At 35.7% G+C, this 16,324-nt stretch overlaps 1 protein-coding gene across 3 annotated transcripts; it reads left to right on the forward strand.

The window, feature by feature from the left end:
- The first annotated feature begins 8,819 nt into the window (after positions 1 to 8,819).
- On the forward strand, positions 8,820 to 13,732 carry LOC128213410 (uncharacterized). Of its 3 annotated transcripts, none has more exons than XM_052919070.1 (2): positions 8,820 to 9,143; positions 12,047 to 13,732. In XM_052919070.1, the coding sequence occupies exon 2, from the start codon at positions 12,147 to 12,149 to the stop codon at positions 13,398 to 13,400; it is 1,254 nt and encodes a 417-aa protein (XP_052775030.1). In that variant the 5' UTR covers positions 8,820 to 9,143; positions 12,047 to 12,146; the 3' UTR covers positions 13,401 to 13,732. The 3 variants fall into 3 exon arrangements, with proteins under 3 accessions (XP_052775030.1, XP_052775029.1, XP_052775031.1); XM_052919069.1 differs by having other exon boundaries at positions 8,820 to 9,079; positions 12,020 to 13,732; XM_052919071.1 differs by having other exon boundaries at positions 8,820 to 9,079.
- Positions 13,733 to 16,324: the final 2,592 nt, after the last annotated feature.

Here is a 16,324-nt window from a genome sequence, read left to right on the forward strand (position 1 = left end):
GCCACTTTACCTACTGAGAAGGCAGCCCCTACCGTCATTAGGGTAATTGTCACCCAAACCAAGCAAGCAGCCGGAGCTGGTCTTGGAGAGACCTCTGCCGGGTTAAAGGTCTTGGTGTGGACCTGAACCGGGGTAGAGGTCTCTTTCGGAGAACCTAAGTGGGAGGTTTCCACTGAACCGTCCACGAGTCAACAGACTCCTCAAGCGCGATGTGCAGCTTGCGGAATGGTGACTCCGAGGACGAGTAAGGGGACACGTCATCATTGCCCCTTTTCTTGTTGTTGGGCGTTGCAAATAATTCGGCCCACGTCTTCGATGTATCACCATTCCTCTCTGTGGAGTTCGCCGTCTCCTCTGCACAGATGTGCTTTGGAGCCGGCGAATCAGCAGAGGAATCGAGAAACACCTCCTCATGGACTCTTTTTTTTATTTGGTGTTTCAAGGACAGTTTTCATTTTACTTTGATCTATGATAAGATGAAATTCGATTGGTAGATATTAGAGTCTGTGATAAAACTAATTAAAAATACTTAAATTTCCTACTACAGGGAGATAATACACCTTGTGCTTATTTTGTTTAATTCAAAGTTATCTAGCGTTTATGTTTATTTGGATTAAAGTTTGACAAATTGACACTTAATATTTGTAATCGACATTTATTGGCACAAATCAGCACTCTTTTTTTTGATCCGGTATGCCAAATTGGTTCGGCAGGCAAACTGCTCAAGTCAATTAAAAACCTGTTAATTGTCAATCAAGGATTTCCTGTCAGCCTTTTGTTAGTTGCTTGTATGTGTCACAGAGTTTGTTTAATGCCAATTTGTGTTATTGTGTACCAATTAGAGGCAATTAGTGTTTTTCTCAGTTTTTTTTTCTTTTTTAAGGTATTGGGCGTGTAAGCTTATTTAAACTCGCACTCGGGCCTTGACCATTCGGCGAGTGCTTCATTAAGATTGTTAGACGTTTTAGGTTTTTGGATCATAGTGCACAAACATAATGTAACCCTGGGTAGAGCTACCCTGGTTCTTTAACGTGCATGTATAGAAATGTCACACGTCCCTCCCGGAAAACAATTATTGTTTTTATTTTTAAGTGATGCGACGGGGGATCGAACCTGCGACACCTGGATTGATAGTCAAGTGTGTTACCTCAAGACCACGGATCCGCCACTGAGTAAAGATGACAATGAGTACGCCAATTTATACTCGCACTCGGGCCTTGCCGATAAGATTGTTAGTGATTTGTTTTTGAAGCATAGTGCACTGACAAAACGTAACCCTTTTTAGAGGTTCCGTTGAACTTAAACGAGCACCAATATAAATCACTGTCACACGAGACCCCCTTTATGCTCTGATGAGTAAAAATAAGTAAGTACAATAAAGTAAAAGCTCAATTTGAACAACTTTTAACATATAAAATGTTGCCAGCATAAAATCGGGAAACGAGTCTGCATACATAATTGTCATAGACTATTTCTGTCGCAAATTCAAACTTAATTTAACAAACTTAAATTCTAACCTCAAGTTGTGCACCGGGAAAACGACCAAGTCGTGTTGTTGGAAACTTACCACGTTTTAATTATTGATCCCTCCCAGACCAGACGACCCGAATAGAACGTTTATAATCAGGATGAAGACAAATACTGAAAATATATAAGAGTCATACACGTTTATTGTTGTCATTTTCCCACCAGACAGTATGTAATGCACCAGTCAATTGTAACCACGGCCCCCAGGTCCGGGGAATAGCGGGGACTTTGACTTTCGGTCCAGCCAACCCCGGCTAAAATCCCCGTCCTACGGGGACGAACAGATGGTAAAATACCCGCCAAATGCCCCCGCACCCCAGGGACCCTAGGTAAGGCACATTCCCCGCTATATTTAAAGCGAAGACAAAACCACCGCATTCACCCGGCACTGCGGGGCCACCTGAATGGTAAAAACACGGCCAATTTCCCCGGCTATCCCCAGTAAACCCCTGGACCATGGGGGGGGGGGGGGGGGTCGTGGTTACAATTGACTGGTGCATAATAGTATTAACATGCATGTACACATATAAAGCCATTGCACACCACACTGCCCCTGAGGTCAACCACAATAGCATTGTGTTGTTTAAGAGTGTTACAAAAATGGATTATACGCCTAAAACAAGAATGAATATATGATTATAAAACAACAAAACCTCTCCGTGAAAATTCAAGTATTTTCTAACATAACGATATGGACAAGAAATATATATGACATCCTAAATAGTTTATTTTCTGCATGATTGCATTATTTCAGTAAAACTTCTTTTTTTATAATGCTGTACTTTTGTCATAGTTTGCTCTTATAATACCAGTATGAATAGTCAGAAAGCCATCGTGCTCTGTGGTTTGAACTTATATAAATGATTCAACAAAACAGCTTTCCGTTGCCACTTTCAATGAAAAATGTGTAAATGAACATATTGCTTACAGAAGATTCCTCCACCCCCGAAGCCGCCAGATTTTCCCCCGAATCCGCCGCAATATCCGTAGCCGCCGACCATTGTTGGTGCAGGATAGGCCATGTAGCCACGTGACACGAGGGCAACGGAGCCGAGAAGGCAGAGAGCAGCTAACACCAACGTGTTCATAATTGTCTGGGTACAATAATCTAAGTTAACGAGAGTCAGAGATATTCGTTTGGAAAAGACTAACTTTATAGACGAATACAATAATGTTCGAACTGATAGGATTATACCACAGTGAACCATTGCTGAAACTAGTATTAGGCAAAAAGCGTTAATTCAACAATTATTTAATGTTTTATAAAGACATATTTCTGTCCTAATTTGACCATCGGAAAAAAAGATCATGCAAGTAATGAGCCATCAGTCAGTTGAAACCACATGGTGTATGTATGTGTAAAAAGAGACCGTACTTAATTGTATATACTTAAAAGGTCTCCTTAAAAAAAGACATATTCATTTTACGTTTTTAAAGAGTTTACTAAAGCAATTCATATGAATTTAAGACTTCTGTAGTTAAACGTGAATGCATATATAAATAAATATATAGAATTTAAATAATTTTGAAGTAAGCATTTAGACCTAAATATATACTTAATGTTTATTAATATTTCAAATCAAAATGTATTAAACACTGAACAAAAAAAATGAAAATATGCACGTTCAAAATAAGTTTATTGTATTTATTGTATTCATGGAAATAAGAGTTGCACACGAAACATATATTATGAAACGATGTTATGATGTCCTAATTCAAGACTACTTTTTGAATACTGACATTTTTTTTAATAATTTGCCTCCGGAACAAGCGTGATAGTGTTTGTACAGATGGAGGAAGAACATATTACATATTGCATTGAAAAGATTTATAGATAATTCTTTATTTCCTCCTTTGAAGAAGAGATTAAGCAGAGCATCACATACAGATATATACATAAACATAATAATAAGATACACACACACGCGCACACACGCACGCAAACGCACGTACACACGGACACACGCACGCACGTACGCACACACACACACACACGCACACACACACACGCACACACACGCACGCACGCACACACACATACACACGCATACACACACACACACACGCACACACACACGCACACACGTACACACGCACGCACGCACACGCACACACATATATATATAAACATGGAACATGGTTATATGAACGTCGAGTTCAATATTCTCTACTTAAGGTTTTTAAACGAAAATACCTCAATATGTGTGTTTTTTATACATGTGTCAATCCTAATTTCCCAATTTTAAAATCTTATTGGTTCGAGTATTTGCGTAAATAAAAGTTATTAACAAGTTGTGATTCCGCATCTTTAGGCAATAACGTATAATAATTAACTCATTCGTTAATCATTAAAAAGTTAAATACTTTAAAGGTTAATATACATATCAAAGCTGAAATGATTTATAGTTTTTAGTTTAATTGAGATGAAGAGCTTTAAAGCTGCCCTCTCACAGATTTACCGTTTTTAAAACTTTTATTATTTTTTGTCTTGTAACTAGACATTGTTTGCAAAAATCCATCGAAACCAGTGATATAAGACTGCTGACAAAAATAGATTACAGATTATTGTATTTAAGTTAAAAAAATCATGTTTTATGCATTTTCTTAAACCGTTAATAACATTAAATTTCAAACGGGAATATGTAAATCTGCGCTCTGATCTTTTGTCAGCAATCTTTTATCATTGGTTTGCAGATATTTACTCTTTCCAAGATAAAAGATTTAAAAAAAATGTAAAGACGGTAAATCTGTGAGAGTGCAGCTTTAAGTTGTTAATCATTAAGCACATTACAACTATTTTCAGTAGCGTCAATAGTGTGTAAGTTTGGTTCATGGAGTCGCCGTCACCATTACAACTATTCTCTGTAGCGTCAATAGTGTGTAAGTTTGGTTCATGGAGTCGCCGTCACCATTACAACTATTCTCAGTAGCGTCAATAGTGTGTAAGTTTGGTTCATGGAGTCACCGTCACCATTACAACCATTCTCAGTAGCTTCAATAGTGTGTAAGTTTGGTTCATGGAGTCACCGTCACCATTACAACCATTCTCAGTAGCGTCAATAATGTGTAAGTTTGGTTCATGGAGTCACCGTCACCATTACAACTATTCTCAGTAGCGTCAATAGTGTGTAAGTTTGGTTCATGGAGTCACCGTCACCATTACAACTATTCTCAGTAGTGTCAATAGTGTGCAAGTTTGGTTCATGGAGTCATCGTCACCATTACAACTATTCTCAGTAGCTTCAATAGTGTGTAAGTTTGGTTCATGGAGTCACCGTCACCATTACAACTATTCTCAGTAGCGTCAATAGTGTGTAAGTTTGGTTCATGGAGTCGCCGTCACCATTACAACTATTCTCAGTAGCGTCAATAGTGTGTAAGTTTGGTTCATGGAGTCGCCGTCACCATTACAACTATTCTCAGTAGCTTCAATAGTGTGTAAGTTTGGTTCATGGAGTCACCTTAACCATTACAACTATTCTCAGTAGCTTCAATAGTGTGTAAGTTTGGCTCATGGAGTCACCTTCACCATTACAACTATTCTCAGTAGCTTCAATAGTGTGTAAGTTTGGCTCATGGAGTCACCGTCACCATTACAACTATTCTCAGTAGCTTCAATAGTGTGTAAGTTTGGTTCATGGAGTCACCTTCACCATTACAACTATTCTCAGTAGCGTCAATAGTGTGTAAGTTTGGTTCATGGAGTCACCGTCACCAGATTCAGGGGCGTAGCTAGGGCCTTAAAAACTTGTAGGCCCGATGATTCTATGTGAGTTTTGGGACTTTTATATGCACATTGATCACACTCAATCACACTCATTTGTTCATAAATGTTGTAGTCCCAGGCCTTCAAGGCCATCATGGTGGCGGCCATATTGAAAACGTGTTGTATATATTTTCAACCTTTAAGGGACATATTGAATTGAACACCGTGAGAAGAGAATCAAGCTGTTTTTTTCTTTTAATTTGAATCTTATTTTAAGTTTCTCCACGGCGTTCTAAAGACAGGATTCAAAACCATTTATTTAAGTTCGTTATCGAATGGGTTTACTTAGAGTAATGGTAACTGAATTAATTGCTGGCGGCCTCATTACATTTTTGTATATTATAACATATTTTCGAGGTCTATCCCGAAGCTTGTCGGAGATGGCCGAGATTTTACGAGTTAGAACTACCCGAAGTGCTTGAACGTACGCCATTGTTTACTTTAGCACTGACACACCGGTTCTTGGTTTCACTGTTCACTCCCAAACGACTTTAAACGTACTTTAAACGGAGAAGCGACGTGAATCGAAACAGTGAGCCACCAGATTGATACTATGGTCGCATATAGTTGTGGGCAAAGCACAATAGGGGGTTTTACCCCATTTACTGAAGCTTAATAACATGTTGAGCTAATCTGACGGCGAATACATACATTTATCTTCATACAGCATATTGTATTGGTCTACGTGACTTTGTACAGGTGTCTATTTTCCATACTGCACATGCTCGAAGTGACTTTATGATTATCAGCTAAGTGTGCCGTTGTCTGAAGGCAGTTGAAGCTTACATCATGAACGCGAATTCAAAATATCTATGTGTAATCAGCTATCGAATCGAATTGACAACTATTCAGTACACGTTTAAAATATATGTGACAATATTCAAATAAAATATAATTATTCTCTGATTAAGATCTTCTACTTCTTTTACTTTTTACGTTCTAACATACAAGCAAGTCGAGGGGTGAATGCGAAAAGGTTCTAAGTGACATTAAATAAAGAAGCAGATAGAACCTTTTCGCTTTCACCCCTCGAAGTATAAGCACAACTACGTACCGAAATGTGCGTTTTTTGTTGAAACCAAATTAACAGTTTCATTTTTTTGTCACGCACGCAAATGGCTTGCTCATCATGTAGACCACATACAGGAAAACTAACTGACACAATTTCTCCATATCAATGCGTCTGGGCATTTTATGGGTAATAATGTTCAAGTTTTAAACGCAATACAGCGATTACATTGGCGAAAAAAGACGGCAAAACTGTAACGTTCTGCATCATGTTGAAGTACTTAGTGGCAATGCTATTTGGTGTTAATACATGTATTTATTATCGGAATTAATACAGTTAAATACGGCAGTGCGTTTATATTTGATACGGTACTAATGGTTATTTGAAAATTTACATTTTCCTCTGGAAAAAAAATAGTATTAAGTGATAAACTGATTTGGTCAATCATCCGACTAGAAAGCAGGGTGAAATACACATCGAAGTTATAGAAATAACATTTTTTATTTACCTTTTTTTTCTTTTTGACATTTGAAATTTGAGCTATTGTTTTACATCTCAAATATCTGCAACTAATTTGTGTTTGCGGGTAATACAGAAGATGGTGTCTCGCGTAAAGAGATGGAGCCATCGCTACAAATAGGAGCTCAGCTGCCACGTGACGAAGAGCAGGGTGGGTAGGCAAAAAGGGGGAAAAGTTAAGATATTTTTCAGGCATTTGGTCTAACAATATTTTAATTCGCAGCTAGAGAATCTAAAGAAAAATCTCTCGAAGAATAAGAACACTTAGGAAAATCCTACCATATTTAGTTTAAAGAGTTCATGTCGAATTCATGATCAGTATAAGTTAAATCGCAATATTTCTTTGCGTAAGTTGATTGTGATAACTTGGACACGAAATGAAAGCAAAAGAAGCAGTAAAGACATTAAATCACAGAAATATATTTAGTCTAGCAGAATCTTCCCTTCGGGACTGGACCTCTATCAAAGAGTATAGATGTACAGACTTTGGCTCAAACAGTGATGATAAAAAGAAAGTTCGCAAGGCCGAATCCAAGGCTAATTAACAATTAAGGTCTGATAACTCAAACAGATTTATTTCCCTTCCTCGACGTGCTGGTCCACCACCAACGGCCACTGTTACTTCAGCGAGAAGGTTAACATATTATGGCGAAGGGGGTTAATTTTTTAAGAATTCATATTTTAAGTCCCCTGGACAAATTCCGCTTGTAGAGATAATTATTGCTCTTTCGATTTTTTTTTAACTTATGGATTATTTATACCCGTGTATTCGTGTTGACACCAGTTATTTGACTTAAATGGAGTTCGTACACTGTGTGCGTAGAATGTAGAAAGATAATGGTGTATGGAGTAAACAAGTTTGAATGCGAAGTCCCGTGGATAATTTCCGTTCGTATCAGACACTTGTGAGGTCGAACTCTGATTGCGAGACTGGTTTGAAACATTTTAAAAATATACTTTTAATATGGTTTGTTCCTTGTTGGGTGAATAACGTAGCAGTCCAACCTCTTTTGATATTGTTATTTATACATGCATATGTTTATTAATTTTCTCTTTCATTTATATACTTAATATGCAATTAACTGATTAGAAGTGATTATGTAACGTGATATATAATGTAAATTAAACTTATCATGTAACAAGACACAATATGTTTACGTTACTTAATCTATATGTTTGAATCTGAATCCATTATAATACGTGCCTTCGTGCTTACACTAGATATTTGCCTTAAATTGAGTTTGTACACGTGAATGACGTCATATTAATGAATGCTATCATTCCATTTCCAGTCACAGATAAATGACATGAAAAAAAGGATTCAAGGAAATATAACACACAATATATATTTGAAGTAGGCCAACATGACCCGTGATCAAATTCATAGAATAAATATCTTACGAATACAAATAGAGAAAATGTAAACTATAAACAAGTATATTTATATTCAAGCAATATCAATTGTTTCTATAAAAACGCCCATGTAACAGATGACCGATAAAACTGATAAACTCACACAGAATCTGGAGTTTGATTAAATGTCCCTTTCACCTTGTATATTGAGCTGCCCTAATCTAGCAAAGCATACACTAAAAGAAAATTGCTAAACTAGCCTAAGTAAACGCCAGTATTGCGAGATATAGACCATCGATACCCTGATGAGCATCATAGTTTGTTTTTCTAATTTGCACCTGCTTATCTTGTATGACTCTCTACACGTCCCATCTGCGTGTCTCACTCAATGCCAATGTGGTTGATCCCCAATAACTGGTCCTTGCCATCCGATAAAACATGCACATGTACATATTCAATACAATACCTTTATCTTGAAAAAAATTTTTTAAAAAAATGCTTAGTGCAAAATTAGTTCAATTCAGGTAAAAAATCCTTATCAGTTCGTTATGATATACCTTAAGAGGTGATAGAGCGCGTTCTGGCATAGAGTGATAAAGTTTAGCCCCATAAAACGCAAACTAGATAGACCGTCCACCGATTTTCAATCGGACCGTCCATCGCGATTATTTTAAATCGATGCCTCACTTAAATAAGGTGTCTCAGAATAAGGATGTGTGAATCAATTCATTTGTAGAATATATGGAAGTGTTTCCATGGATTAATTTTACGGATTAAAATTCACATTAGTTAAGTGACAGTGACGGGGAATCGATGAATTGTAAACGAGTGTCAATGACAATTATAAAAAAAGTACACTTCTAAGATTTTTATGAGACAAAAACCGCTGGAGAAAGCTTATGAAAGTAAAATAGTTATGTCGATAAAATTGGGACGTAATTGGTATTCGGAATAATTCAATACATCAAAGTTGGTAGTTGGTTATTCGAATATTCAACTACCTGCTAGTTGCCATTTGGGTTTCGAATAATCAACTACATAATAGTTAGATGTTAATGTTGATATTTAGCTTCTCGACCATATCCATTTGGTCATTTGCGTCTATTCAACCAGCAACCAGTTGGTAGTTGGGGATTCAGATCAGAGTGTGTCTTGTTTTATAGTTGAAAGGTACACGTGTGAAGAAATCACACGCTAATTGTATTAGTATGCATCTTTAACGACCTACCAACTTTACCGTCATAAATAGGCTTCATAATCGTTACAAAAATCTTTCAACTAGCGATTATTGATGTAAATAAAATACTGGTACAATAAACGTACTTAAAGTTTGATTGCATGCGCTCTTCAAAGCATATGCTTTTTTTTCGAAAAAGGAGAAACAAAAATAAAAGCCTTGAGCGTCCTACCTCGCTCATATGGGAATTCCCTCCAAATTTCCTACAGAAGTTTGTTTATAAAAAATTAAGCTCTCGGGTTTTTTAAGTATTTCAAAATTCCTTATTACAGGATATAGGTGTTTTTGTCATTTCTTGTCATCTCCCAAAACAAAGATACATGGAAAGTTAAAATTCCCTTACATGATAGAAATACTGCAATTGTTCTCCTCTGTGTTAATTAATACATTCGGAAATGTTCAGTTGTTATTGTTAACAAAATTGCCTAACGCAACAACCACACTTAACAAATTTAAACATATACATAAAATAAGCACAGTTAAGGATTATGAGTTATAGCACAAGAAAAAAACTACAATTAAGGACTTGTCAAAAACCGATTGTACTGTCGATAATCGGTTACTTGAGTGGAACCGATTATCGATAATCAAACTGGAACTGATACCCAACACTAGTTTTAGCTTAAAAAACGTTTTAACACTACAATGCAAACAAAAGGGCCAACCACAGTACTTAAACGTTGAAGCAAAACCCCCTTTAGAGACGCAAGGATACAGCCCAAAAGATAGACTGGGCCCATATTCACTAACATTTTTAGTTTGAATTTAAGACTGAGGCAAGATTTTATTACAGGACCAGCGATGGTAAAAATGCTTTATCTGTATCAAATAATCTGTTTTACAATCAGGCATACATCTTTTGTCAAAATAAGTTAGATAATAGATGTTTTAAAACAATTAAGAATTATGTTTTCTGAGCCTGAGTCTCAATCTCAGTTTCAAAACGATAGTAAATGCGGGCAACGGGCCCATTATAACCAATAGTCTCAATTCGAGTTTAGACTCAGACCCAGAAAGGCGCTTTTATTAAATTACAAAAAAATAGATTTTATTCCATTTGTTTTACAATGATAAATGTAAAGAATAGTACAATTTCAAATAGCAATACAATTCAGCAAAGTTTATCATCAATACTGTCTGAACTCATACTTGACATGGCTCCTGATCACACAAGTTTATGTTATATGCAATACTAGAACAGAAACATTGAGTCACAGAAAAAGGCCAGCCCTGTCCTAAGGAGCATGGTTTGTTGAACGTTTGACAGCTTGGCTATTCCTTGTAGTTTCATTGTATTATTGAACAGTCTTATTTACTCTGTTTGCACATATTTTGTTAATTCATTGATAGAGATGACATATCGTTTATCCAAAACTCGAATCTAAAACACATTTTTAAACACACACACACACACAAACGCACGCAACCATGCATAAGCATGCATACGCTTATACACACGCATGCTCGCACGTACGCTTTCACACGCACACACGCACACACACGCACGCGCGCAGTCAACAAACACAAAATATTTCTTTAAAATGTCTTGAAAAATAACGAAACAAATACGAATTTCCTGTTTGAGGTTCATTGCACGTGTCTTTCGAAGTAATTTGACTGCTCATATGATATTACATTGTTTTATTAATACATATTTACAGTATGACGTTGAGGTAGCATGTATCTACTGTTTAAAAATAAAATAGTCATGGCTACGAGATAACTAAGACTTTGGAACGAGTGGCTAAATCATGGACACAAAAACAAAGACCACACATGTCGCCTTTTACGCCACAGTACTGATAGATAGTCAAGTTTTTCGACCGATTTTTATTATTGAAGAATTGAATAAGATATCTATTATCGTGAACCTATATACACACAGCAAACCGATCAAGCAACAGTCATTACACAGAGTTTATCGATTAATCAATATCAATTACACAGAGCTTATCGATCAATCAATATCAATTACACAGAGCTTATCGATCAATCAATATCAATTACACAGAACTTATCGGTCAATCAAGATCAATAACACACAGCATATAGATCAATCAAAATCATTTACACACAACATATCGATCAATCAATATCATTTACACACATAATATAGATCAATCAATATCATTTACACACAGAATATCGATCAATCAATATCATTTACACGCAGAATATCGATCAATCAATATCATTTACACACAGAATATCGATCAATCAATATCATTTACACACAGCATAAAATCGAATCAATATCATTTACACACAGCATATCAATCAATGAATATCATTTACACACAGAATATCGATCAATCAATACCATTTACACACAGAATATCGATGAGGTATCATCAATTACACACAACATGTCGATTTATAAGCAGCATTTTTGATAATTGACTGATTGTGGGTTGAAATCAGTTCGATTAACTTAAACATGCTCGGTCGAATTCCATATCTACATCTTTTAAAGTTCTAACTAACATAAAAGTTAAAATAAATTTACATATGCTACTGATTATGTTCATAATAAGTTTTACTTGGGCTTCCTATGAATAGTAATGGTTTGAAAACGTACGGGTACTTTTATGCTTTCTCCACGGTTTAGATAATTGGATCACTGTCTTGTATAAAGCTGAAACATTTTAAAAGACATACCAGAAGAAAAAAAGGCATAACATTGATTTGATAGATGAAAATAAACATTTAAAAACAGAAGGAATTGTGTGCATACCATGAAGATCCCTTCAACGAAACATTGCATATGTTTTATTATATTCTACATATTTCTTGTGGTGTGTTTCGTATCTTTAGTATTTCATAGAAGACATATTAGTATGCGTGACTACTCGTTGCTCAACAACAGGAAAATACTAATTAGTAAATACACAGTCGAAGGAGTTTTTGCCATTGCAGAAGAAGATTCATTCACACAAAGCGCAGGGAAATATATTAATTACTCACACGCCTTCAGTTATAAACCATTTAACATTTTAAAGCCGAAGTTCGGAGACTTGTGGAGTGAAACTGTATTTTTAAAAAATCCTGACAACATCGCTTTAATTGGAACGCAGTCCCAAGAAAAGCTTCAGGGAGAGATAGTCGTTGTCAGGAATGGAACACTCGACCTTAACACGGACTGTGGATACCGTGCGAGCTCCTCTGCTGTGAAAAGAAATCAAACAAAAGGAATAACACAATGGTATTCCAGTATTATTCCATTGTATGTTCCTGATGGGCATACATTCCAACATTTTCTAGATGGTATGTTACCAAAGATTATACAAGTTCTGCCAACAATGCGAATGTTTAAAGCTAAACTTCTTTTACGCTACCCACGAGATGAAATTATCTTTGATATTTTAAAAAAACTGAACATTTCTAGGGAGCAGTTGATATTTATTGACTCTACAAATGTCACAGTTGGTGCAGATTTCTTAATATTTACTTGCATAACACCTCCTTTGCATCCATATCTTTGGAAAACAGCACGCAAAATGGTCGGCGCACCTGAAATCCCGGACGCGTGGACAAGAGAATTTGGAATGGTTATTCTTTTGACGAGAAAGGGGTGCCACAATTGTGGTAGAATTATTCAAAACGAAGTTGAAGTTTTACACTTCCTAGAGTCGCGATATGGCAAAGATACCGTATCCCTGTTTCAGGGATCTAAAACATTATTGGAATCAATAGATACATTTGGAAAGGCAAGAATAATCATTGGTGCACACGGTGGTGCCTTCTACAACATAAACTTTGCCCCGGCTGAGACGGTTTTGGTGGAAGTTATGCCAACCAACGATGATGGTAGCGAACTGGCGGCTTCCAAAACCATTTTCTGGGCACAAGCAGACATGTTGGACCAAGTTTATTGGAGAATTTGTGAAAGACCGCTTAATGACAAAGGAGATGTCAATGTCAATATTATAGTTTTAGAAAACATTTTAGAAATAGTGGACAATAAGCAATTAAAAACAAAAACAGTATAGGGAATGAAAACAATCGATTGGCCGGTTTCAATTTTCTACAATGATTTCGTTAAAGCATACATGTCGTGATGAAATACCGTTTAGAGAAAGAGCAGATGTGGATGTGGTCTCATGTTTGGCAAAAGTAACTGTAAACGTTGCTGATTTATATAGAATAATACAAATTAATTCTTGTGTTAACATCTTAAACGTTTGATCAATTGTAAAATGACATATTGTCAAAACGTAAAACAGATATAGATGCAAAATAGCAGCACTTGTCATATGTGTATGATTTAATGTGTATACTTTTGTTTAAGAAGATTGTACATACTAATAAAGGTAAGAGTGATCTTAAAAATAAATAAGATGGTGTTGACTTACAGTTGTTGTTGTTGTTGTTGTTGTTGTTGTTGTTGTTGTTATTGTAAACAAAGACGTCTAAAACATATAGAAACTAGTATTGTGGTCAGACAAGAACTGATATGTTGCTTACAAGAATACATTACAATCACTCTGTTTGGAAGAAGAATTTCCGTTATGATACAAATCAAACAAAAATGATAGAAACAGCCAGTGTTCAAAAGTCACAAATGTATTTGACCATGCCTAAAGGTTATTTTGTAAACAATAGATGAAGCCTAACATGTGATGCATTTTAGAATACCTTAGGTCCATCATTGATCCGGATTCACCATTTTTTCAACCAGATGAGGGGGTTATACATTTCAATGAAAGATATTTGAACGATGAATTGGATGTTGTGTTTGCAGAATCAAATTTTATAATAATAGTAGAAAGACAAACAGCCAGCTAGATATTTTAGTATTTTTGTAGATTTTAATCTTAGATATAGAAATGGTTTGCCAAGAGTTATTAATTAGAGGTAGTTGGGACAAACCAGTTGCCCCACCACATTGTAATGGACATTGTGTTTCGTATACTGTAGTGTCAGGTCAATAAATTCAATTTTTGAGAAAGCAATACCTGAAGAAAAAGAATATTAAGCTTGGTGTTAATGTGTATAAAGCTATTAAATTAGTTAAAAGACAATCAATTAAAAACCGCTATGTTATGGGTGACATTGAAGCCATAACATACTATACGCGATAAGATCTATTCCTGTGTGATTTGTTTTTTTTTTACTTATTTATTTTGTAACATATATTGCAACTTGATTATATTTTTGAAATATGTTTGTAATTATGCTTTAGTTTAATTCTCTATTAAGGTACTTCGAGGTCGGGCCTAAGAAAAGGAAGAGGTCTTGACCGGATTCTACTTGATACAACCAATCAGTCGAATGTATTCTTTATTCATTTTTTTACTTGCAAACAGCTTCCCGCATTAAGTTACGAAAAAGTTTCTATTTTTTCCCTTGAGCTGTATTTCTTTTTTCTTTCTTTATTACCATATCTCATATATTTATGTTGTAGTTTACTATATTTTTGTATGCTGTTATATGAAGAGATATTGCTCAAGTTGCCCGATCAATTGGTCTGAGAGAATCAGTAATGTAAACTTGACCTGACTTGTCTTTATAAAGTAGCTATTTGCACAAAATTAAAAGTTTACAAACAAAACTTGATCAACAAATTATGTTCGTTTTTTTCATATTTAAGTGTTTGATGAATTAGTCTAAAACATATTTGGAGATGAATCATCAGAAATGTTTTTGAGTGTTGTTGAAACAAATATAATTTTGTCACAAGCAATATTTGGACAGTGATAACAAGGATATAAATGTATGCATGTGAATACTATCATGCTCTTTTCCCTTACAGATAAGTGACATGAAACAGCTGATAACACCGATACACACATAATCACGACTTTTAAACTAAAATGCAATTTAAAAGGACACAGCATTCTTGGTTTGAACATGAGAAGTACTGGGTGGCTCCCTTAGTACATCTGGCTGATAAAATATCGCTTAAACGGAGAAATAAATGGTTGGTAACCCAATTGACCATATAAGGCTCGAATAGGGTCGAAGGAAAATTATTTCATTGATTAAGAGTATTGGATATAACGACTGTTTTATCCCGTCACTAGGGTCCGTTACTATCAAAGGCGTTTATTATCATATCCTTCTTGTTAACAGTGAAGTTTGATACTACCCAAGTCGTTCGCTCTCATATCACTCTTGTTATCAGAAACTTCGTTCTCATATCCGCATTGTTTAAACACGTACTGGAGTCAGCTAGTTCCCAAGACTTGCGATATCATATCCTTCTTGTTTACAGTGGACTTCGTTACTTTCCACGACCTTCGTTATCATTTCGTTCTTGTTTACACTGGAGTCCGTTACTACAAAAAACTTTCGTTCTCACACACCCCTTGATTTCACTGGACTGTTAGACCAAAGACTTTCTTTCTCATATCCTTTGATGCAATGGAGATGGCGTAACTGAAAATATCTGAAAACAAACATTTACATGCTGACAGTGTATTTTCGAGAACTTACATATACGTTGATATATAAATGCTTAACCTGGGTGGGTAAAGCCGTGTTATTGGGTTTTTTTAATGGCAGTGGGAGCTATTTACTCCAACATAAGCACACCTTTTCTCCACGGCGGCTTGTTTGGAAAGAAAAGTTGGCCATTAGAGCGTATTGATATTGTATTGAGCGCAAGAAATTATTAGCCAGTAGAAATACAGGAGAGCGATAAGCAATTTGGTAAATATAGTAGTTATGTTTCTCATCCGACAATGATTATGCTGGCATGTCCTGTCAAGCAAAATTATCTGGACCTTAAGTAAAAGTATTTCAATGGACGATGCAAGCAATGTATTAATCTATCTCTGAAGGAACCTGTCACTGTATGAATGGGTAACAACGCAAATATACGAGTACATTGTACCTCTGTATCATTCAACAGTTTCATACATGTATGACCATTAACATGGATAACGCTTATCATTGGATTGTGTTTTAAAGT

Source organism: Mya arenaria, chromosome 13, assembly GCF_026914265.1.
Source record: "Mya arenaria isolate MELC-2E11 chromosome 13, ASM2691426v1".
In the NCBI taxonomy this organism is placed as follows: Eukaryota; Metazoa; Mollusca; class Bivalvia; order Myida; family Myidae; genus Mya; species Mya arenaria.